Source organism: Acinonyx jubatus, chromosome A2, assembly GCF_027475565.1.
Source record: "Acinonyx jubatus isolate Ajub_Pintada_27869175 chromosome A2, VMU_Ajub_asm_v1.0, whole genome shotgun sequence".
Lineage (NCBI taxonomy): Eukaryota > Metazoa > Chordata > Mammalia > Carnivora > Felidae > Acinonyx > Acinonyx jubatus.
In genome coordinates, this window is record NC_069383.1 from 85,587,909 (window position 1) to 85,614,210 (window position 26,302).

Here is a 26,302-nt window from a genome sequence, read left to right on the forward strand (position 1 = left end):
GTGCTACGTAAACATTTGGCATGTTGTCATTTAATTCTCACCACAAATTAACAGAAAAGGTATTTCTCCCCACTCAGCCACTTTACATATGAAAAATACAAACTAAGAAATTTCTCAACATTATACAAGTGTATTATTCCCCCTTGATAGCTGCTCAAATGCCCTCAGCATAGTATCATACTAGTGAAGTGGGTTCACAGAGGGTCTGTGAAAACGTGCCACCTTTTTGTCCTTGCCCCACTCCTGCAACAGAAGGATATAGACTAAAAACACTAGTGCATCTTATCACCTTCAAAATTTTCAATTTTTGAATAGTTACAGTATCAATAGGGAGACTTTATCTTGCCAAGCAAGACTTAGCAACAGTTAAAAATCTGCTTCAGACTGCTTCTTATATGATTATTTGCAATTTTAATCATTTTAGGTCTAGTTAAAATCTATCCTTAATTTGTAATGAATGTATGTCTGGTTGAAGGAAAAAAGTTGGATTTTACAGGTTTAATGATCTTTACAATATTTACTTCCTCCACATTGCTCAATGGGCCCAGATATTTAACAGGTCGCTTCTTACACTTTATTTGTAAGACCATAGTACAAAATAGAAACTTGGTCTCTTTATAGTGCCTGCTGATCTAATTTTCCTCACTTTTCTTTCTATTGCAATTCTGGAATTACATTATGAATTAGAGTCAGAGGCAGACTTTTTAGTAGAAATCTACATAATTTGTTTTTCCCACTCCCAGTAAAAGTACAACAGTTAAGGTTCCTTCAAATATTTATTGAATACCAAGTGTATATATTGGATGTTGAGGATACAGAAGGAAAAGAAAATGTAACTTCTAGCTTATGGTTTAGCCAGAGCCCAACATGTACTTAACTAACATGTACACAGGAACACAAGAAGCAGAGGGAAGAAATGGTTCTACACCGACTTTGGGATAAGGGCACAAATGGAACAAATTCATGACATGTGGAAGAGATGTTTAACTAGAATTTCGAAAAAAATAAGTAAAATTTCACTGTGTTATATTCCAAGCAGAGATTTCCCCAGCAAAGGCAAAGAATTTTAAAAGTACACAAGGGAAATGGCAAGTACTGGCACCAGGTAAATCTGAAAATTGGGCACACACGTTAATGGAAGGTGACAACAGATGAAGTTGGAAAGGAAGGGCCATATCATGAAGGCTTTTTGGTACAATGATGAGCATTTGGCTTCTATTTAGGAGAGGAGCCATGGAATATTTCTAAGCAAAAGAGTAACAATCATTGTTTGTCTTACAAAGATTAATCTGGTAGTAAGAAAGAATGGATTGGAATGGGGATAGGGGCAGAAGACTGCAGTCAGCCTAGAACATTTTAGGCTATTTTAAGAGTCCAGGTGAGATGAACGTCTACTATGGCTAAATATCTACTGTAACAAGAGAAGTAGACAAATTATAAAACCACTTCTGGGACCAAGACAAAATCTCACAATACATTGTATATAGTTAGAAGATAGAGAATTCTGATTACTGTGAGAGGACTAGGTAGCGAGATAGTGACGCCAATAACCAAATAAGGAGGGATGGAACACCTAATGCTTGGGGGCAAGGGAGAAGAATTTAGATTTGATTACAGAGATCATTAGAGCTGCAGTGAGAATCCAAGGCTGAGTGAAGTCATGGGGTCATGAAGATAATTCAGGGACAGAGTATAGAGACCTAAGGAACCGGAGACTGCTTTTTAGTGAATAGGCAAAAGAAGACATCCAAAGGAATGGAAAAGCAAAGCAGAACAGTTAGGTCATAAGTACAGAGTTTTAAGGAGTAAATGATTGTTTACAAGTGCTTCAAGGATTAAACAGAAGTATTAAGTGAAGCCACTGAATTTGGCAGTCAAACGGTGACCTTTGAGAGAACCACTTCAGCAGGGTGATTAAAAATCTGAGGCTTAAAACAAAATTGGAGTGAAATGAGGAAATGAAGGCAGACAGAGATTTCCAAGAACTGTCAGGGAGATGGAACAATAGTATAAACAAAAGCCAGACTGAAAAGTGTGTGTATGTGTTTTTTGTTTTTTTTTTTTTAAGAAGGCAGACTTGAGATTTTTCACATAAATGTCTGGCTCAGTTAAAAACAAAATTTCAAAGAAAGAAGACACTTGGGGTGTAGAGGGAAGATGTGGAACTGCCTGTCCAAATAAAATTTTAAACACTACATTATGCAAAATATTTGCAGCTATACGGACTTGTCTCTGAATCTGCCTAGTAGTGTTAAGTAGTACAAAAGCAATGAACTTTATAGGAAACTATATAGATTTAACATTTTAAAAACACACAAGATGTATAAATCCTAAATTTAAAAATGTGTAGAAGGATCCAGAGTTCTCTTATTTTGATAGTGCAGTTCTTGGAAGGCAGATAATAGTAAAAAACATAGAAGTAGTATGTCTTTGTTGTACTCTTCGTTTCTAGTTAACATATATTCTATTTGCCCACATTTTATTCTTGGCTCATTCACATTTCCTGATTGGGTCTAAAGTCCTAGAAGGGAAGATAACCTGAAATGCAGAATGTTTTTTTCCCCCTCCTTTCCCTGGTAGAGAATATGATATGATATACAACCTAGTAGAGATATGATATACAACCTCTGTAAACTTAAAAGAAAAGACATCACTGCTTTTAGCCTCTTGTGCTTGACATTCTAAAAAGCAATCATTCCATCTGCATTATGCAGTATGTCACAGAACAGAAAAGCCAGAGCAGAGATAGAGATTTACACTTCTCCCTAGTTGTCCTCTTAATTATCTTATCTGAGATACACTGTCAGTGCCAAACATAAGTCTTTCATGAAATAGACAAGGCATTCTAAAAACCAAAATTCTGTTTACATATCAAATTAGTTACATCAGGTGGGAGAAAGATTAAGCAAGAGCTCTACTACCACTCTGAAGATCTAAAACCCATCATGTCACTTTTTACCATCTTAAAAGTATTTGGAAAACAATGGCACTTTTGTCCTCCCCTCAGGGGAGAGAAAGTCTAGAGGGAACGGAAGTAATTTAGCCCATCATCCTGGCACCCATACCTAACTAGTTTAGCAGTCTTAAAGTAATCCTCAGTATTCTAAAGTTGGCATGAATCAACTTTTGATAATTAAATTTTAAGAGGAAAAAAAAAGATTTTCAAATTGCAATTCAAGATCTTATGGTTTTGGCTAAAGACAGAGAAACAAGAACTTTTAAAGATGACAAGATGAAAATAAAATGTCAAATATAAGAAAATAATTACAAAACAAAGGTAAAAAGATTACAGTTATCAATTTTAGTATTTATTGAAAGGTGGAAGACAAGGAAAATTCCTCTCAAACTCTAAAAACAAATCTTGCATCTTTCTTTGCTAAATGTAAAATGAATTTTTAGATATTTGCTTTACATGACAATGAACTTGTCCAACAAAATACCTGAATGCAAATTTACCAAAACAGTGCTAATCTATTATTTACAAACATGATCTTACCTGCCATAAGTATTTGGGGAAAAAACTGTTTCACTCAGGAACACTAATGAAATACCTTGAAGACCTAACAAAAGAAATAAAATTTTTCCTACCTTCCCTGGCCCCAACTCCCCCAAGTTATATAATGGATTAAAAATGGATATATGTGGGAATAAACATAATATTTCCAATAATCTTACACACATGCACACACACACATACACACACATACACAGTGTTGTGCTAGATCAACCTAATCTTTATTTAAGGTCAACAGCCTTAGGGACAAGGGAGAAAATGAATATGGCTTTAGTAAAGTTTTCAACTAAATATCACAAATGTTTAATTCTTTTGCTAGCTAACCAGCTAACCTGAGTATGCAAAAGATACTACTTCTTAGCTAAAAGGGTATGAACAAAAGTAATTGAAACAAACAAACAAAAAAAGCACTGTAGCAGACACCACTGAGGTACCTTAGTTATTTTTTTAAAGGTCTGTGTATCAATTTAATAATTTACATAATCACTGTTTATATAGCATAAGATCATATAGAAACTACATCTTAAGTGCTTTATTATTCTGGTCCAACAAACTGGAAGTAACCAAAACAAAACAACAAAAAAACCTAACAAACTTGTGTTCAGATAAAGAACTGGAATGTACTAACTAGGAAACCATTAATATAATGCAATATTGAAATAGAAGTTATTTGTGTGTAACAAAGGTAGTCAGAAAGTTCTCAGATTGCATCTGAAGAGGATTTTAAAATTATAACCCGTAAGACAAGGAACATAGCATTATTCAAGGTGACAAGGCTATATATTGAAATCTGAGCCCAGTGATTTGTATTTCACTTCCAGAGATGTGTATGCATTTTACAAAACATTACGTTTTCAAAATATGGACAAGTTTTGAGTATTGTTTATAAAAGAAACTATACCTAAAAGCAACCACCGTGGTTGTTTTAGATAAGTCTTTTAGTTAAAATTTAAGGCTCATAATATTTTGGACGGATACCCTAAAGACATTTTATTACTGTATGATCTCATGCATCTATGTGTATACTACTGGAAAACTGAAACGAAAACGTTGTTAAATATATCACCCTTCAATTAAAAAAAGAAAAACAGAAAAACATTTTAACCACATGCTCTCCTACTTCTCAATACTGGTTTGTTATTAACTTTTGTATCCAAAAGGTAGATGCAAACGATAAATTCAGCTTAAAAGAGAAGATTTAAGTGGTGAAGAGCAGGCTAAGGCAGTAACATATAAAACAAAATCCCTATTTACATTATCATGATTTATACCTTCCTTATCCCATGAAAATTCCTATGTTACAAACATATTGATTTCCTGTAAACCACTGAGATTTCCTACAATATTTGCCTACCCTTGTAAACTGTGAGCCAGAAATATCACTGCTGCAATTATTTTTTCTCCCTAACCAGAAAGATAAGCAGTTTTATGGGTACCACAAATAAGGCTGGGACAGAAACAATTTAAATAGCAACACTAGCCCAAAAGAACCCCAGTTAAAAGTCATCAACCAAAGTAAGAGCCCAGAAAAATACCAAAGGTAAATAAAATTGATCTGCAATGAGAATTCCTTATATCAAAGCTTACATTAAAGACATTTGTTTGACTTTCAATTACAGTAGTGGAAGCAGTCTCAAATAGTGCTGAAGTCCATCATTGAAGAGATTTGTTTTAAGCTTTAGGTAGGCACTGGCAATCATGTTTCTACCCTAATTTTACTTTCTAGAGCTTTTTTGTGGGGGGAAAAAAGTACTCTAAGTTGTTTACCTGCTAAGGTAGGGAGAAGGATCCTTAGAAAAATGAGGTAACACATCTTATTTTGTTAGTTCTATCTCTGTATGGCAGCTGAGTCATTGCCCTTACGATTTTGTATTTGTCGTATTTTCCTCCTGTTCTGCAAGAAAAATGTAAAAAAGGATTTTAACTGCTCACAACTAAACATTCTGTAACTAAAGATTTTTACCCAGCTTCTACGAAGTATATATAGTACAGATGCTGATTAGTAAGAAAATTTTCTCAACTTATCATTCCACACACTACAGAGAAAATTTACCTTAGGGCTATGCAATCTGGCCACAAAACTTCATTAGTTAGAAGAGTTAGATATCACTAACAGACCTTGTTTCTCCCAACTTTATAAAACTGTTTCTATTACCTAAACTGCTTTCTTAATGTTGAATATAAATATTTTAAAACATATTCCAGGGAGTGAGGCTAGGAAGTTTCACATATTCATCTTATTCAGCAATTTAAGAAGTTATGCAAAATATGATATACATATATATATATATTCCCATACATACATACATATATAAATATGCTTTCATAACTGAACCTTGGTTTTAAAAATGCTTACACAGTGTGGAGAATTTAAATATTCACTAGATTTGAATACGTACATTGCACTCCATTACCACTCTAAATGCATACACCAGCAGAAACATAACAGACCAAATGATTTAACTGAATTGTCAGTTTGTCTTTATGCAGACCCAACAGAAAACATATTTATTATTATGAACCTTTATTAAGTGGCTCACATTTCAGTATAAATCACACTAAAAAGAGTTTTTAAAAGCTATTTACACTACAGTGCTGACACAGTAAAATGAAAAAAAAAATTGGTATAAATAAGCTCTATGGAAAAGCCTTTAAATTGTCAAAAAAGAATTCTGGCTCATATTACAAAATATATACATATATATATATGTTAATACATATATATATACATATATATACATACATATGTATACATATATATATGTAACATATATATATATATATATATGTATATGTTAATGTCAGCTCTATTCTAAAACCTACAATTCCAAATCCAATGATTTTTTTAAAGACTCCTTCTGTTTAAACCTGTAATGTTTACAGTGCATCTGGCCCTAAGTGCTTTGATACTTCACAGTTATGGACAGGCACTGAGGAATGTTACAAAGCTACATAAACTCTATTTTGTAACAGACTTGGGAGCAAGTCCTTGGCTTGCTTTCAGAATTCACGAATCTTTATTACATTATTAACTTAAAAAAAAAAAAAAGAATTGTAAATGGTATGTACAAATTCAGCACAAAATGTCATCATCTTTTCTATCTTGATTTGAATGTGCTGAACTAGGTTGTCTTGTATCAACTAGACTTATGTGACTTCCAGGACATAATTCTTCCTTTAAATCTTTGTTGGTATTTTCAAATTTAGAGTCCACGTCAATCTTAAATTCTGTAAATTGAACATGATCCAATTTTGCTTTAACATTCTTGCCATCCATATTCGGTGCTCTAGTCTTTTCAGGAATATAAACATTCACAGGTTCTTCCTTGATTCTTACAGATGGAATAGGTTCATGTTTCATCTGCTGCAGTTCAGATTTAGAATGAAGTTTGTCTGAAAAATTAGAATCCAAGGAGGTTTTGCTTATAGCACAAAGCATGTGGTCAGTGTGAGGTCCAAGAACTGATGATGTGGTATCTGGTGATGTGCCTGTTTCATGAGTAGCTGTATTCTGTACAGTGTCCTCCTCTAAGTGATATAACTTGAGCCGAACATGCCATGCTAAACTGCATACAGCTGAAACTGTCTTGAACTGATGAACAACATTCCTTGGAATAAAATAAATGTCATTATCATACAGCTGAATTCTGGCATAACGGATGCCTTCCCTCCTCAGTTGATTAAGTTTTGCATCATCAACCCACTGGACACACTAAAAAAAGAGACAGAAATACTAGTAAGTCTTTTCCACAATAAAAATTAAACTGAAGACAATAATGGTTAAAGATATACCTGGGACAGTGGAGGTTCATGTAAATCTAACTGCATTCGTTGAACTACTTCTAAGAAATCTTCAGCATGAAAACAAATTACATCTTTGGTTATTCGGGGTTGAGCAGGCCTACAAAAACATGAAACAATGAAGAATCTTCCATTAATGTTTCACTCAGTTAAGTCCTTATTAAATTTTATGGTCAAAACAAAAGTACTTAGAAATAAAGTCAAAATGTTTAAATATGTAAAGACCACTTTACACATTTAAACAAAGGGATAAAACCATGAGTTTTGGCTTAAACATAAATAGAAAAACTCGCTTCATTTTATTATAGCTATGTATAACCGTATTTTGAAAAAGCAAAATAATTTGAATTGGTTAATTATAGAAATCAAAAAAGTAAGGGATTATCTTAAAGGTCAATACTTCAACAAATTAAATGCTAAAGACGAAATTACTAAATAAAAATTAGAGGTAAATATGAGAAGAGAATACTTTCAATAAAGACATATATAACCACAATTATGTGTAAAATTCCTAAGTCACTCTTAATAAATTAAGAGGCATTCACTAGAAAAGTGCTACTAAACTATTACCACTCTATTTGCGGGGGATTAATAGTGTCTTTATAATTCTAAAAAATCCCCAAATTCGTCAATTAATTAGCAATATACAAATACATTTTTTTAAATTTTTTTTATAAAAATTTTTTTTTCAACGTTTTTTAATTTATTTTTGGGACAGAGAGAGACAGAGCATGAACGGGGGACGGACAGAGAGAGAGGGAGACACAGAATCGGAAACAGGCTGCAGGCTCCCAGCCATCAGCCCAGAGCCTGACGCGGGGCTCGAACTCACGGACCGCGAGATCGTGACCTGGCTGAAGTCGGACGCTTAACCGACTGCGCCACCCAGGCGCCCCCAAATACATTTTTATAGAACATGCTAAAAAATGGATTTTGAAATGAAATTCCAAGCAACAGAACTACAAAACAATCACACCAGGGCAAATCATAAACAGATTTTTAAAAACCAGTGATAAAAGAGAAAATCTACAACTTATACATTACACTGATACACAGGGAAAGTAGGGTAAGATCATCAGGGACAATGATGACACAGTAAGCACCAAGTGAACCTTAGTTTTTCTTTAACCTTAGTTAAGGCAATTGTTTTTACTTCTCATCACTTAGAAAATCAAATTATTACGGTCCAACCCAAAAGAGTAAACGCACATTCTAACAATTAAAAAATTTTAATGCAGTCATACAATTAGTCATACAAATACAGAGAAAAATGGAACTTTCTTTCCCCACAGGAAGAATTACTGAGAAACTTCCCAAGAAAAATTTTAGAAGCCAAGAAAACCTTTCATTAAAATAGCAGCAGTCAAAAAAAAAAAAAGAGAAGAAAAAGCAGTAGTTAATACATACCACTCTCCACAGTGCACAGCCTTCAACACTCCAACAGCAGCTGTAGTCTGTCGTTCAAAACCTTGTCCTATATGATCTGCATGGGCTCTTGTCCTGTCTTCAAAGAGCATCTCACGGGGCTCACTGGTTCGAGGTAGGTACTGCAGGTTTTTTATTTCATTGGTAGTTCTGTTAAAATAAAATCAAAGATAGACAGGTAGGAAGGGAGGAAGGGAGGGAGGGAGGGAGGGAGGGAGGGAGGGAGGGAGGGAGGGAGGAAGGAAGGAAGGAAGGAAGGAAGGAAGGAAGGAAGGAAGGAAGGAAGGAAGGAAGATAAATAGAGGAGGTGGGGAAAGAGACTGGCCTACGTATTAAAGCTTAATCGCCTTCAAACATTTGTATTGATGTCCTGAGGCTTAACTGCCATCAAGGATTTAGTAATTACATAATTCAGACAAAAGGAAATTTTACATCACCAAGTCAAGTTCTATTTTTAAAATGAACAAGTACAAACAAAAATGCATATAATCCCCTCCTTTTTCTAACACAGTCTTCACAAAAGTGGCCACTGTAAGGTGGATAAACAACTAAATCATAGATGTTGTGGTTTACCCAGGTTCCCTTCCAGAATCTTTACCTGAGGTTTGGGTCTTATCTGTAGAACCATGCCCCTCATTCAAATCACGTGGCTAATGTAAGATATATTATCTGGAACAAACAGGTAACTTTCAAAAATGGGTTAATTAATATTTATAGAATACCTACTGTATATTAGGTGCTATCTAGGCACTGCAGCTAGTGAACAAGACAGTAGTGAATAAAACAGACAAGTTCCCTACTTTCATAGGAGTTGATATTCCAGTGGAGAAAGACTAACAAATAAATAAATAGGAAGAAAATACCAAATAGTAAGTACTTCCACAAAACATGCATGATTTATTGGAGGCAGAAAGGAAAACCTTAGCTCCCTCTTAAAGGACATCCACCTGCATTCCCCTATGGCTCACCTAGATAAGCATACAGAAGCTGCTAGTCTCATTCAATGCAAAAACCCTCTAATTTTGCTGCAAAAGGGGAAAAGGGTGAGAACAATTTCTTTGGGAGTCATCATCTTGTTTATCTTCCTATGTGGTTTTCTGTTGCTTTCAGAGACAAATCCAGATTCCCCCATAATTTTCTCCTCTCATCCTAGACTTAACCCCTAGAATCACTCTTATTAGTTCTCTAATTTCCCACTGTCCATCTCTACTACCACTGCTCTTTGTGTACTCTTGTATTACAACACACACACACACACACACACACACGTGATGCTACAACATACTTTTTTGCCTTTTGTGACTATGTTCTACAGGTGCCAGAAAGCTAGATGATAATTCCTGTGGAAAGCTAACAGGCTTTCAAGCCTACAATTCTAGTGTCATTAACACCACATTCTAATGAATTAAAACTTTATATGAAACATTTAGCACAGTGCATTGGGCAATATTGTTATTAGTTGGTCAGACTACTACGTCATATACAATCATCACATATACATGGATTCTAATCCCTGAGGGCAGGCAGTTTCCTCAGAGGGCTGGTGAACTCCCTTAAATCACATGTAAAATTCTGTGTATATCTGCACTGTTCTGGGGAGAGGCTTTCACAGTCTATTTCTCACTACAAAGAATGCTGAAATTAACATTCTTATACATTTACCTTTAGTGATTTCATTTCTTAGGACAGATTCCCAAAAGTAGTAGCGCTGGATCAAATAGTATATATGCATTAAACTTCATGAGCTATTATTAAATTATTTTCACAGAATGATTATAGCAGCTCACCTTTCTACCAACAATATATAAATGGTTCTGTTTCCTCATACCTCCCAGCCTCTAATACTTTTTGTTTGCCAATGTAATAGGTAGAAATAGTATCTCATGATTCTTTTAATATAACTGGCTGAAGCCTATTTTTCTACTGGGTTGTGTTACATTTTTGTTGTGAATTTGGGAATGCTTTTTGTATATTAACTTTAGTCTGGCACACAATATAAATGTTTTAGTCCAGTCTATAATGGTTTTGAACTTTGTTGTTCATGTCTTTTTTCTCACAAATAGTATTACTATTATACTAGATAATACTAGATAGTATTTCTATCTTATTTGGTCTCTCCTAGGTTTAAAGTTTTTATTCTTATATTTTAATTTTTTTATCTATTATGTTCAAATCTCTGACTTCTTGATAAGGGCTTGAGATAAGGGCTATGGTTTTGTTTTCTTTCAAATGGACTTCAATTATGCCAGCATTACTCATTAAATAAATCTTCCTTTTCCCATCCATCTCATACATTAAGGTCTCAACATATTTTGATCTATTTGGATACTCTATCGTATTCCAGTGATGTTTTTGAGCTTTACAATAATTTTTAATATCGAGTAATACAAGGCCCCCTCACTTATCTTCTCTTTCACAGTTTTCTTGGAAATTTGTTGACTTTACTTATCCTTCCTTCTTAACTTTAAAATCATTAAATCCAGTGCTGGAAGTGTGAGTCCAACTGGAATGCTAAAAATTTCAAAGGACACTCATTTTTATGCAATCTAGAACACAGTAGGGTTTTCCATTTATTTAGGTTATTATTTTATATCCTCCAGGAGATGTTTTAGTTTTCTTAATATGGGTTCTGAATATTTCTTATTAAATTTATTCCAAAATAGTTTATAATGTCTTTGTTGTGAATGACATGTTTTCCCATTCCTACTTACAATTTATTGTCATTTGCCTACATTACTCAAGCCTCATTTATACTTGATATTTTATTAAAAAAAAAATTATCACCACGTGTAGCCATTTTTGAATTTACATTTCAAGTATGCTCTAAACTTTCCCTTCCTTCTTTCTCCAATTTCCAACAAACACACACACACACACATACCCCCCCAGTGTACAGACATCTATCCCTGGCAATAAAAATTTGTATTCAACATACCTTTTCCTTTTGAAAGGTGACTTTGGCATATCGGCCACAGGGATCATTTGTTCTCCTGGGCGTACCCACATGATGGGACCATCATCACTGTCTTTTCGACTCTCTAATTTTAGACTAGATAGTGTCCCCCATGGCAGTGTACACTAGAGGCAAAGAGTTACACAGAAACCAATTATTTTCAAAATGCATCTTCCAACATACATTAAAGAATACTGCCCCCTCGACAAACTTTCATATATACCTTTATACTTATACATTTAAAACACATACCTATTTTGAATATATTCCTATGTATTTATACATTTTCCTTCAAAAAATTCTATTTCAAACATATCAAGAGTAATTATTCTCAGATGGTTCTCTCCTCTAACCCTGGCAGAATATGATTTACTACATTCATCATTTGTTATTCCTCCTTCTACCAAATAAAAGGGTCATGGGATGTTAATAAGCTGGCAAAATAAGCAAGTGTTCTCCATGAGAATCCATAAAAATGAAATGAGTTATAAAAACTAGGCATCTCAAAAAAAAAAAAAAAGATACCTCTTTGAATAATTATCATCAAAACCTAACAAAATGAAAAGGAAAACCAAACCAAAGTCAAAACTTATTTCTGTTTAGTAGTTGCTTGAAGAGGTTGCTGGTCTAAAAGCAACTTTTTTTTTTTTTTTTTTTTAAAGAAAAGAGAGAAAAAAATGTCTAAGGGCCATTGTCCTGGGAATGGTGAAAATGGTATTAAAAAAAAAAAAAAAACACAACATTTATCCTATCATTTCCAAGAAAGGGGAGGATTGTCACATGAAATTTCCCCTGAAAGAATGCATTTAGCTCATTTGCCTTTAAAATTAAAATCTGAAACAATGATGTTTAAATAATGGTATTTTTTTTTTTTAATTTACAGTTTATTTTGAGACAGAATGAGAGAAGGAGAGTAGAGAGGGAGAGAGAGAGAATTCCAAGCAGGCTCCATGCTCAGCACACAGCCTGACACAAGGCTCAAACTCACGACCTGTGAGATCACAAACTGGGCTAAAACTGAGTCGGATACTCAAGCAAGTAAGCCACCCAGGCACCCCTAAATTACGGCATTTTAAAAATACCACTCAAAATAAATGCAATCAAATTCCATGATTTCACTAATAAAGGAATAAAAAAATATAAGGGGAATGGAATGGAGTGAAAAAGTTAGAAAAGATATGTATACACACATAGATTAGAAAATGGAACAAGAAGTGAAAAAAGAAGAGATCTACAGCGAATTATGTAGCAAATATTAGAGATAAAGGGATCCTGTCATATTCTGACCTTTAAATTACTGATGAAAGAACTACACAGCTCAGAAATTTCTCTCTCGGTGGGACAGTCCCAGCAGCCCACAAGAAGAAATATTTTCTAGAATGCAGAGATTATTGAAAAAATAAATCTGGGGGCGCCTGGGTGGCTCAGTCGGTTAAGCGTCTGACTTCGGCTCAGGTCACGATCTCATGGTCTGGGAGTTCGAGCCCCGCGTCGGGCTCTGGGCTGATGGCTCAGAGCCTGGAGCCTGGTTCCGATTCTGTGTCTCCCTCTCTCTCTGCCCCTCCCCCGTTCATGCTCTGTCTCTCTATGTCTCAAAAATAAATAAACGTTAAAAAAAATAATTAAAAAAAAAAAAAGAAAAAAGAAATCTGGCTAGAAATCATTTAAAAAATTTAAAAGGGCCTTAAAGCCACATAGTCTAAATGCAATGTTTTATGGATGAGGAAACTGAAGTCCAGAAAGTTTAAATGGCTTGCCCATCCCAGGCAAGTAGAGCCAAGATTGAAATACAGAGGTATAATCTCCCAAGCCAGTTTTCCACAATGCCAAACTGCCATTACTTTGTCCTAAACACTTAATTTGTAGGCATCCTTCCTGTACTTTAAATCTTCTGGTACTCAGTTGATACAAAGCTGACAAACGGATGGAACCTAATTTCCTCAAGTGGGAGCAACAGGCAAATGTTACTCTGGTCCACCACTTAGCTCTGCCATTATAATCAGTACTTGAGAGGTCACGTGCACACACACTACACAAGAATTCTATTTCTGAAACAACCATGATTTGTGTCACCCGTAGTGTGAAAGTGACACCCACGATTTAGACTGCTTGATACTGTTTTCTCTTACTTTTAAAAATGGTGAATCTTCCAACATGTCAAGGAACTCGGGGAAGTAATCTCCCACTTCTTCATCAACTGCTCCCACCAAGCTGATCTGTCGCATTGGGCCAGCTCTGTAAGTACCGTGAGAATATGTTCTTTTTACCTGAAGGATATGGATTTAATTAAAAGTTACACATAAGATAATGTTTACTATCATTCTGTAACACTAAATTATACTGTCTGAGAACATAAGAACATAATGTGAGGTAAGCAAAACAATTAAAAGCCTTTACAAACAGTTAAAGAAAAAAAAAAGCATGAAAAAAAATCCATACTAAGGCAAGCTATTTTACCTTCTCTAGCTATTCCTACACACTGCTTATAAAGCCACAGATGAGATCAACAGCATAATTCTAGACACTAACTTCTCACAATACAGTTAATTATATGATCTATAAGGCCAATTAAATTATATTAAAAAGTTGTATACCAGTTTTTCCTAAATGCCTCATATCTTTTTATTGGAATTTCCCCCTGAAATGTTACATTTATCTGATACCAGTGGTTTATATGTCTGAAAGGCCACCAGGAATGATTTTCCCTTCTAGATCATACCATATTACCTAGGATCCAGTTTATTTTTATGATTAACTCTGATAAAAACTACTAGAGATTGAGAATCTGGAGTCCTAGGTTCCAACTCTACCTTTGCTATCTACCAGCTATGTGACCTTCAGAAATCACATAAATTCCTTGAGTCTTAGTTTCCTTAAGTGGAATGATTTACGTCAGATTGCTGAAGAACACTTAACAATTATATAAAGCTATAAAGCCACCTGCACAATGCTAGCAAATGGGCGGCATTCGAGTATCAAGTGAAATAAAACAACCCACACCTCAAGAATCTTGGTACTTGAATTCTGACAAGCACATTTAAATCCTGCAAAGAAATCTATGCCATTTCATATCCTAATGGGAGTAAACAAAAATCTTTATAAGGCAAAACAACTTCCTTTCATAAACTTTAAGCAAAATCCTAATTATCTTTTTCATCTCTGGATTAGCTTTGGTGGGCACTAAATTTAGGGAGATCAAAGTATCTCACTTTGCCTGGGTCTATGGCAGTTTTAAAATTCAAAGTCCTATATATCTCAAGAGGCAAACCTGGAATGGTTAGGCTTTTGTCACATCATGGATACACTCTTAAAAGATATTCACATCACAAATCAAATTCCTATTATCACAGATGGCACAGATAGTCTTATGTACCCAAGAATGTAAGCCCTCCACCCCCATATTTAAAAAAAAAAATGACAAAAATTCCATCACAATAGATTAATTTGACTCAAATACTAGAGAATTTCACTTCATTTTTATTATAATCAGCAAAAACAATTAACAATGATATGTTAATTCCTTAATAAGTTTATTTACCAGAATTCCAAGTTTAAGTTTTGATTAACTGTCAAAAATTCACTTCTTAGAACCATAACACACTCTTCCAATCCTCAAGTTAAAAAAAAATTGGAAGTTCTGTGTCCCCATTTTGTACTCATGATTTCATCTTTTTTCCTGTATCCCCAAAGTTCTTAGCATCTTCAATACTGAGAGAGCTAAATGTTAAGATCTGACTGTACTCTAGAGGTTCTAGATGGTTACATGTACTAACAGTACTACAAGAAAATTAGTCATCAGTGTGCATTCTGAAATGTAGTCTAACAAAGCTAAAGGTTATTATCAATTCAAAATTAAGCAAATTTACCAGAACGGACATAACATTAATTCTATTAGGTGATTCTGAGTTTGTGGCTTCAGTTTTGGATCTGCGTATGATTGTATTAACAGACCTCATGGCCATTCAGTGAAATCAGACTTACACTGCAAAACTCAAATTTTCCAAGTGCTTTGAAATACATTATTTGACCTGTAAAAGTCACAGTAAGATAATAATATTTCCACTTCAAACCAAATTTCTGTGCCTCAAATCTCCTTAATTTGTTTAACTCAGATAACTCATCTAAATCATTAACTAGTTCTGGGGTGCCTGGGTGGCTGAGTCTTAGGTTAAGCGTCTGACTTCGGCTCAGGTCACGATTTCACAGATTGTGAGTTCAACTCCCTCCTCAAGCCCTGTGCTGACAAGCACAGAGCCTGGAGCCTGCTTTGGATTCTGTGTCTCCCTCTCTCTCTGCCCCTCCCCCACTCGCCCTCTGTCTCCCTCTGTCTCTCTCAAAAATAAATAAAACATTAAAAAAACTTTTCTAATTATTAACTAGTACTAACAAAGCCAAAATCAAGGAAGTCCTTGCCACCCAGCTTGTTCATTCTACGACATCACATTATCAACAACAATCAACTGAATAATTGGGGCAGTGACTCAATGATCAACTAAATAATCTGGGAAGGAGGAATCTTCAACAATCAAATTCTTCTAAAATACTAAGCACAACTCAATTTATGAGCTCTCCTAAAGAAATGGGCACTTTGAACATACTTTTCAAGAAAAGTCAAATGGGTGGATGGTCCACTGGACTTTCTTTCCAAGTGCAAAAATTAAATGTGTGCATATAAAAGATAACACCAAGAAAGAATGCTCTTTAATGTGAATGTTAGGAATCAAAGATAATCTTCTCTGAGGAAATGTAAATATGAAATCATAACAATTTATGTAATAGGTAAAAACAGGTCTTACTATACTTGAAATAATTTTTTTCGCAAATAACTGAGGTAGTTTTCTGAGCTCTACCTAGCAGTTGCCATGCAATTCAAATTGCTTCCATCCTACAAAAAACAAAAACCTACTAAAAGCATTATTAAACTATAGAGAAGACGGGATAAATACAGTAATCAGAAAACCAGAACTAATTACTAACAAATTTAACATTCAGCCCTCTTAAGAGTATAATTTCTGTGTTTAAATGTTATGTAAAAATGTATCATTTAGTAACTGAAAAAAATGGGTAAAGCTTCTTGGATGATAATATTAAAGACAAATGATAATGTCTTATCTTATTACTTAAGTACTTCACTAACTGACTTAACCAGATGTTAACCAGATGTTATCTTAGCCTAGAATGATTATTAATTGAAAGGAACATACTGACCTAGTCATCTCATTTCATTCAAATTACCTTTACATTAATTTCTAAGTTATAAACGTTGTTGTTTGTTTAAAACTAAAATGAAACGTGCTCGCTTTGGCAGCACATATACTAAAACTAAAATGAAACACATCTAAATTAGTACAGACTAATTAAAAACTATTAAAAACTTTAACATGATACATTAAATAAATTAGAACAAACTTGAGTCCCCCTCCCACCATTTCTATTTTGAGGCCACCTAAAAAGAGGCTATATCTTTTGATGATGTTTTAAAATATGGTCCTATTATAAGTCATAAATATTTCAAAAGATAATTGGGAAAAACTAAATTTTCAAGAGTAAAGTAATATAGACTCTAGTCATCAGCTTGTAATCTTAAATATTGTATTTGAATCTTTATAGTTCTTGTCACCTCATGGCAAAATACATATATATTATATATGAAATTTACTTATATACATAATTTGCTATAATAAAAGTACAGGTCTCTCTCCTTTTCACCAAAATGTGCTAAAACTGTAAAATACATCCTATTTGTCTACTATTAAAACCACACAGGTAAATTCTACTAAAAGTATGGTCTTTATATAAACTATGTATACTTATCTATCACGTTCAAAAACAAAACAGTAATTTTCTTCTAAAACATTTATTCTCCAAATATTAAAGATAATACTCTGATAACTCAATGCGATGGATACAAATATATTTAAATTTAAAACTAAATTTTAAAAATTAAACTGAAGTCATCAAAATCTTACAAAATTTCACAAAAGTAATTTTGTGAAAGCAATCTTTTAAAATACACTGTGATATAACTTTTAATTATATACCACTTAACTTTGTAATTTCACAACCCAATATTCAAACAGACTAAATTAGTCGGAATCACTAATTTAATGTTTTAAACATGGCATATTCCACATAATAATGCATTCAAATTCAAAAAGTATGTATCTCTTGATAAAATATACAGATGGCACTTAAGTGGTTACAACAAAATGTAAGAATATGATAAACACACCTTTCACAAAAAAATGTAAGTACCTCTTGATTTAGAGGACACTATTTTACTGCAATACTACATAGCAAATATCTATTCTTACATGGAATGAAATTAAACCTACAATATCATAAGATAAAAAGCTTCAACTCTCCAAAAATCATCTATTTAACAATTATAACTAAAGGGCAGTGGGGGTTGAGGGGGAGGAAACAGGTAAGGTTCTAAAGAATCTCTAGAGAGCCAAAATAAATGCCATAAAACCATGACTCATAAAAGGGTCTCTTCTGACATATGTTTCTACATTAGGCACAATCCTAACTAATCTCTAAAATCATAAAGGATAAGAAATCACAAATGTGAAGTGGGGAGCGGTGACAAGAAGCAGGCATACATATTTGCAACTCCCCTAGCATGCATTAGAGCATCAGAATGACAAACCTAGACTGAAAACAGAGTTAAATTGTATTGCATATGCTTTTAAAAAGGGTATTTTCATTAAAATCTTGGCACCTAAAACTATGGGCTTCCATTATCTAGAAAAACCACCTATCTGAAAAATATCACATCCTGATGACACTGGATATGAGATTACTTTATTTGCTTTGACTCACTTCAGTAAACAGTAGTCAAGCCATCAGTTTTCTGATGCAGTTAAAAAGTTTACTAGAAAATATCAAAACGTGTCACTGCTTTAAAACAAATCCTATATGCTAAAAGAAAAATGCATTGTTACAAAGAGTACACATATTTTTCCTCTCAATTTAGGTACACTCAAACGACAACACAATAAAAGATAGAAATGACATTTTTGCTTATATTTAAATAGTTAAATTAAGCTCATCTTTAAAAAGTGCCTGTTAGAAGCAGATGGAATATTTTTAATCTAAATCTCCTCCCTATAGCTCCCTTCACCGCCCCCCCCCCCCGCAAAACCTACCACCATCATGATTGCATGTTTACCTTTCCCCTCTCATATTCTTTATAAATGTTATAAAGGGAAAGAAAAATCAGGAATAGGAAACTTCTTGTACCCAATGCCTGTTTAAGTGTCAAAAACAAAATCTAAGAAGTTCTGGTTAACAAGAAATGAACTGTTTAATTAAATCATGTTTAAACCGAAATCCTATTCATTATTCCTCATGAAAAGTAATCTTTAAAATAAATGAACAAAAAGAAGACCTTATGATTCTGAGGTCGGCCTGCTTACAAAAAGAAAAAAGTAGACTTTCTGACAAGAAAAACACAGCCAAAAATAAATCCGTAAGACTCAAAACTGTTTTATTTTATGTATAAAAATGGCTACAAGGGAAGAAGCAAATATGGTAATAAGTAATTCAAAAAAAAAACATGAAGAATGACTCATTTGAAACAACTTGCTGTTTCCTAAAATATGTTTCTTGATATGCCAGCCCCTGCAAAAAGGATTCTATACAGTCCAATAAATTTCGGAAACTCTTCCATGTGGGAGGTTTACCACACACAGGGACTATTAGCATTTCTGTGAGGTCTCAAGGTAAACATAACTTATTTGACCCAGCCTTACACAAACTATTCTGGCTTCAAAACCAGTTTTTCTCATACTTGTTTTAGCATGCCTACCAACATCCTGAGATAGTAATGGTTCCACAGAATAATAGTGAGCCATAATAAATACAGAAGATATTACAGATGTTCCTAGCTAGCTAGTATCAGCATCAATCTGAAGAAAACAACAAAAACAGGACAGTTATCAGAACCAAAAATTTAGGGGGTGAGGACAGAAGAGGCTGTCAATTCTGCTGGGTGTTTTGAGGGGAGAGGGGGAAGGAGAGGGAAAGTCTTATTTAAAAAAAAAAAAAAAGCTCATCCCATTCTTACTGAGGCAAATCTAAAAATCTAACATAAATGAGTGTGCCACAAGGGGGAGCCATTCCCCATCACATCTGGCATATCCTTTCAAATCAAAATCTAACACGTAATGACATTTAGTCAACATTCTATTTCAAAAATATCCATGTAACTTCAACTAAAATAAGGATAAAAATATCATTATTCATTTTTAAAACAGTACAATAAAGGAAAAAGTCCCCTTTCTCATTTAGAGCACCTGGCACTCGCTACAGTAATGTTTTGCATAGATCTGCTCCTAAGCATTCAAGGAAGATGGGACAGGCACAAATGGTCAAAATAAAATTTTAATACAAATGCAGCCAATGGTTCAAAGATGGCATATCTAATCATTTTTACTGGCCTAAAACAGTGAATGACCCCAGCAAGAAGCCAACAAATGTTAACTGTCTCATTCTGCAGAGGGACAAAGCTTAACAAATCAGATCAGATTTAATAACTTTCACTACTAAGGTACCAGCCATTTAATCATGAGTTAACATCGTGACCTAAGTTATTTGATACAAACAACTCAGAACCAAGATGAAATAAAACCAGGATTCAGAGTTTGGGGAGGGGAAAGGTGGTCAGAAGATAAGTGCTCTGGTTTTCATATTCTAACAGCTCCAACCACAATGTTCAGAGTATGTGCTGATTAAATACTGAGTGACAAGAAAGAAACCTCATTTATACCTTAACAGATAAAACTCCTGTCTTACTTGCCTTTTTGTCTTCTTACTATCAAATGAATATTTGAACAAAATGGAGATGGTAGAAAAACGAGGACAAATGTGGAGATTGCAAAATGACGGCCACAAATTCTTCCCAAGCATGTATGCTCACTTTTTTAAACTTTTTTTTTTTAATGCTTATTTATTTTTGAGACAGAGAGAGAGAGACAGAGCATGAACAGAGGAGGGGCAGAGAGAGAGGGAGACACAGAATCTGAAACAGGCTCCAGGTTCTGAGCGGTCAGCACAGAGCCCGACGCGGGGCTCGAACTCACGGACGGTGAGATCATGACCTGAGCTGAAGTCGGACGCTTAACTGACCAAGCCACCCAGGCGCCCCTAAACTTTTTTTTAAATGTTTGTTTATTTTTGAGGGAGAGAGAGAGTGCAAGCGGGGGAGGGGCAGAAAGGTAGACACAGAATCCCAAAACAGGCTCCAGGCTCTGAAATGTCAGCACAGAACCCAACACCGCGCTCAAACTCACGAATCTCGAGATCACGACCTGAGCCGAAGTTGGACACTTACCCAACTGAGCCACGCAGGCGCCCCTGTGTGCTCACTTCTAAGCAACATGACTGCACCAGTCCTATCATCAAGAAGTGAATCTGGGCCTGGCTATTTCACTTCCTTTGGCCAACAGACATTAGCAAACCCAACAGAAGCAGAGGCTTGTGCACTAGGGATTGCCCTCTTTCTGCTCTGTGGAGTCCTGCACCTACCACCATGTGTATGAGCCTAGGCTAACCTGCTAGATGATGAGAGAAATGGGATCATCACTCCAGGTGACAGCACAACAACCACTGGACATTCAAGCAAGATCTCCTAAGACCAACTGACCTGCCAATCATCAGACACGTGAATGAAGCCATTCAGCCCCAGCCAACCCAACAAAGACCTTAAGAACTCTCCAGACAGCCCAAAGAATTGTGAGAAATCACTTTAAGCCATTAAGTTTTGAACGTTTTGTTTGCTGCAGCAAAAGAACGGACAGGTTATTAACTTACAACAAAAATCCATGTATATATGTTTCTGTTCTCAAAAAGACTTTTATCATACACTTTGACTGACATTGTATCACTAACCTCAGAGCCACAACACTACTGACATGACATGACCTACTAAAACAACATTATAATTCTACATGGTCTTTAAAATTTTCAGGCAACCTGCAAGGATACAGATGAAGATAGAAAACATAATTACACAAGTAAAAAGAATTCTAAAACCAAAAGAATTCAAAGACTAGGAGGTCTCGATCATCTGTCACTGCCATGTGTGTGTGTGTGTGTGTGTGCGCGCGCACTGTATGTATACACACACACACATACACAAAAAATTTCAAATTAACACGTTTCAAGGATAAAGACTGAACAGGTGCAAAAATGAGTTTTTGTGAAAACTACAGAGTAATATTACAAAGATAAACACTATAAAGATCATAGGAATGGTTACATAATTTGTCATCTTTTACTTTCCACAGAATTGAGGACAAATGAATTTTGGTTGATCAGATTTTAATCAGGGAGGAAGGAAAGAAGGAAGAAGGGAGGGAAGGAAAGGAGGGAGATAAGGAAACAAACTAGTCTCATGAGGATGGACTTAGTTTAGGTTCCACAAGCCACTGGTAGTCAGGACCATCAGGTTGCACTATGAATAGGTGCAGTAACAATTTTATGTCAGCATATACAGCAGCCCTTGCTGGTAGTATTAATTTTCTGGGTCTGATCTAAACTTGGGCATATGAGGACCTATTTTAAGTTGAAACAGATGAGGTTTTATTTACATTTTAAGTTTCAATATTTGCACAGAGTACAATACTACAATACAAGGAAACATAAAATACATATTTTAACATTATTATACTGTTTTATCCACTAAAAAATAGTGCTAATTCATTACAGATACTCATTATCATGAATTTTTCTTTTGTTAAAATTTTTTAAAGTTTATTTCTTTGAGAGAGAGCGCACACGCACATAGCACAAGCAGGGTAGGGCAGACAGAGAGGTAGAGAAAAAGAATCCCAAGCAGGCTCTGCACTGAAGGGCAAAGCCCCATGTGGGGCTCAATCTCATGAACCGTGAGATCATGACCTGAGTCAAAATCAAGAGTCAGACACTTTAAATGACTGAGCCACCTAGGCGTCCCTATCAACAATTTCTTTAATGCTGCTAAGTGCATTTTCCAAACTAAGATTAAAGAAAAACAGTAAAGGTTAGATTTGCACACTTCCTCTCTATGAACTCATTCAATTATCTCTTCTCACATGTTTCTAGATCTTTTGAATACTGCTTTTTGGACTGGTTTTGACTAAATCTGAGGTTTTTCAGAATATAAAAGGCAGAAAGAGGAATTAAAGGATAGTGAATTACAAAATTTTAAAATTCAAAACTTCTCTATAGATTTTCTTTCCTCCGGTCTGTAAAAAGTATTATCTCTCAACTATACCAGGTTCTAGTAAACCTAACCTATTGAACTTAGTTAATGAGAGGTCATGATCAAATCATCAAACTAGAACATGAATTTGGCTTTGTTTCCCACACCCTGTCTTTGTTATGGTTGATATTAAGTGAAACTACATTCCAACACTGATACCTCATTTTCTTCCTCCCGTAGAATACTACCATGCATGAGTCCAATAATGTTATCTCAACCAATTCTTTTGGTGAAGACAAATGCACATGGCAGGATGTAGGCTAAATCATTTGACATCACCAAAATATACAGCCTCACTATATGATTCTACTAATAAGCATGCTGCACAATAATGCCATAGGTAAAGGGAAGAAGGGTGCTGAAAGAGAAATAAGGTACAAGACATATTTTCAGTTTCTCAAGATGAGTGTTAATGTCATATTCTAAGAGGTACTCAGAACTTCCAAGTTCTCAAAAACAGTGATAAATAAAATGAAGTCCTCAAATACCTAGGAATGAATCTCAAAAGATGTGTAAGATCTGTAGGATGAAAAACAAAAAATATTATTGAGAGAAAATAAAAAACTAATGAAGGAAAATACCATGATCACAGACTGAAAGATTCAAAATTGTAAAGACATCAATTGTACCCAAACTTAATTACAACTTCAGTGTAATCCCAATCAATATCCTAAGCAGATTTTTTGTGGTATCTGACAACTATAGAGTTTATACACAAATCTAAAGAGCCAAGAAAATCTTGAAGAACAGCAAAATTAATACTCTACTAGATATCAAGAATTATTATAAAGTTATAGCAACTAAGACAAAAAGAATAAGGAAATCGGAAAGAGCCCAGAAATGCACACCATATATATGATTCAGCTGATTTATGGCTAAGAGGACATTGCAATGTAGCATGGAATGGGTGCCTTTTCGATAAATGATCATGTCCATTGAGTACTTATATGAAAAAATATGAACCCTGATGGTGACCTCATATCATATACAAAAATCTATTCAGAAGAACTATAAATTTAAATGCAAAAGATAAAACAATAAAAGCTTCCAGAAGAAAACTTCAGAGAATACATTAATGACCTGGGTTAGGCAGAGATTTCTTAAGCAGGACACAAAAAGCACTAATCATAAATGGGAAAAAAAAAAAAAAACCCTTATAAATTAGATTACATTAAATTAAGAACTTCTAGTGATCAAAGCACTCTTAAGAGTGAAAAGGCAAGCCTTTTCGAGTAAGAGGATATATGTGCAATACATATAATTGACAAGATTCTTATCCTATCCACAATATATTAAAAACTCCAACAACTCAATGAAGGAAAAAAAAAAAAAGCCAGTAGGGAAATGTGCAAAAGAGTAAACTAGTTACTTTCAAAAAGAGGATATCCAATTGGACAATAATTATATGAAAAGGAACTTGACTTCCTTAGTCATCAGGAAAATACAAATTAAAACTACAATGAGATACTACTACACAGCCACCAGAATGGCTAAAATGAGGAAGACAGACACTACTGAGTGTAGCCAAAGATGTGGTACACTGCTGGTGGGAATGTACATTGGTACAATGACTTTGGAAAACCTGCAGTATCTAGTAAAGCTGAGTATGTGCATACTTTTTGATCCTGAAATTCTAATTTTATATACATAGCCAACAAAAACAAATACACATGCTCACCAAAACACATGTACAAAAATATTCATAGCACCCCTACTGTAATAGCCACAAACTGGAAACAATTCAAATATTCATCCATATTAAAAAGAACAAATAAATTGTGGTATGGTCATATAACAGAATACCATACAGCAATGAGAAAATAAACTGTTGTTACACACAAGATAAATGAATCTCACAAACATAAAGATAAAAGGAAGGAAGCCACACAAAACAATGCACATACTATTTGATTCTGTCACATAAATGTTCAAAAACAGGCAAAATTTATCTGTGATATTTGAAGTCAGGAGGTAGTTGCCTGGGTGCTTGTGTATGTGCTGGTGGTGGGGTGCAAAGTAGTGATAAAGAGGGGTTTGGAGAAAGCTCTGGCTACTAGTAATATTCTACTTTTTAAAATCTCGGTGTGTTCATTTAGTAAAGATTCATCAAGCTATGCATTTATAATGTGTGCATTCTGTGTATATATACTTCAATAAAAAGTTTATTTAAAAAATAGATTTAACAAAAGCTTAAAGAAGTTTATCTTTTACAAAAATTTTAACGAAAAACGAAAAATAAAACTATCATATGATTCAGCAATTTCACTTCTGGGTATTTATCTCATGGAAATGAACTTACTGTCTTGAGTAGACAGATGCACCCCTATGCTTACTGCAGCATTATTTATAATAGCCAAGACACAGAAAAAGACACAATGTAAGTGTCCATTTGTGGATAAATGGATAAAGAAAATGAGGTGTATATAAGCATACAATGGAGTATTAGCCACTAAACAAAGAAGGAAATCCTACTGATTCCAGCAACACAGATGGACCTTGCAGGTATTATATATTGAAATAAGTTCAGACAAAGAAAGACAAATACTGTATGATCTCACTTATATGTGGAATCTTAAAACAAAACACAAAACCAAGCTCATAGATCCAGATAAAAGATTGGTGGTTGTCAGAAGTGGGGTGGGAGGGGGTAAGAGAGGGTGAAGGTGGTCAAAAGGTGCAAGCCAATTATAAGATAAGTAGTAAGTCACCGGCATGCAATGTTCAGCATGGTGACTGTAATTAGTAATACTGTATTTTATGTTTAAAAGTTGCTAAGAGAATAGAGCTTAAAAGCACTCATCACAAGAAAAAAATCTGCAACTATGTGTGATGGTTGTTAATTTATTGTGGTCATCATTTTGCAATATATACAGATATTGAATCATTAAGTTATATACTAAAACTAACATAATGTTCTACCTCAATTATTGCAATTAAAATTCTCAATAAAAGGGGTGCCTGGCTGGTTCAGTCAGTGGAACATGTGACTGTTGATCTTGGAGTTGTGAGTTCAAGCCCCATACTGGGCACAGAGATTACTTAAAAAAAAAAATTAAAGTTAAGAAAAAAAGTTTTGAAAATCTCAATAAAGGAAAGGCAAGAAAGAAAGAGAGAGAAAGAGAGAAAGAGGGAGGAAGGAAGAAAACCTCATGTCCATTAAGCAGTTACTCCCAATTTTCCCTTTCCCCCAGGTCTTGGCAGCTACCAATCTGCTATTTCTATAGATTTACCTATTCTGGGTATTTCATGTAAGTGAAGTGATATAATATGTGACCTTTTGTGACTGGCTTCTTTCACTCAGCATGATGTTTTAAAGGTTCACCCACACTATGTAACAGTATCTGTATTTCATTCCTTTTTA

General features: G+C 34.5%; 2 protein-coding genes across 6 annotated transcripts in view; one reads left to right on the top strand and one right to left on the bottom strand.

Moving 5' to 3' along the window:
- TMEM60 (transmembrane protein 60) overlaps positions 1–26,302 on the top strand; it is a 38,670-nt gene that overhangs the window by 9,273 nt on the left and 3,095 nt on the right. Inside the window, exon 2 of one of the 2 annotated variants that reach the window (XM_053218575.1) lies at positions 8,735–8,855. The gene's annotated coding sequence lies outside the window, so the exon portion shown is untranslated. Of the gene's footprint in view, positions 1–8,607; positions 8,706–8,734; positions 8,856–26,302 lie in introns of those variants that run through there. The other variant, XM_053218574.1, reaches the window with a different exon arrangement.
- The window catches only part of RSBN1L (round spermatid basic protein 1 like), a 67,278-nt gene continuing 44,262 nt past the window's right edge, over positions 3,287–26,302 (bottom strand). For all 4 annotated transcript variants that reach the window (XM_053218563.1, XM_027071749.2, XM_053218564.1 and 1 more), the window contains 5 exons: positions 13,823–13,960; positions 11,676–11,818; positions 8,723–8,890; positions 7,307–7,415; positions 3,287–7,226 (listed from right to left, as the gene is read on the bottom strand). In XM_053218563.1, the coding sequence (XP_053074538.1) occupies positions 6,588–7,226; positions 7,307–7,415; positions 8,723–8,890; positions 11,676–11,818; positions 13,823–13,960 (1,197 nt within the window). In that variant the 3' untranslated portion in view covers positions 3,287–6,587. The remainder of the gene's footprint in view (positions 7,227–7,306; positions 7,416–8,722; positions 8,891–11,675; positions 11,819–13,822; positions 13,961–26,302) is intronic.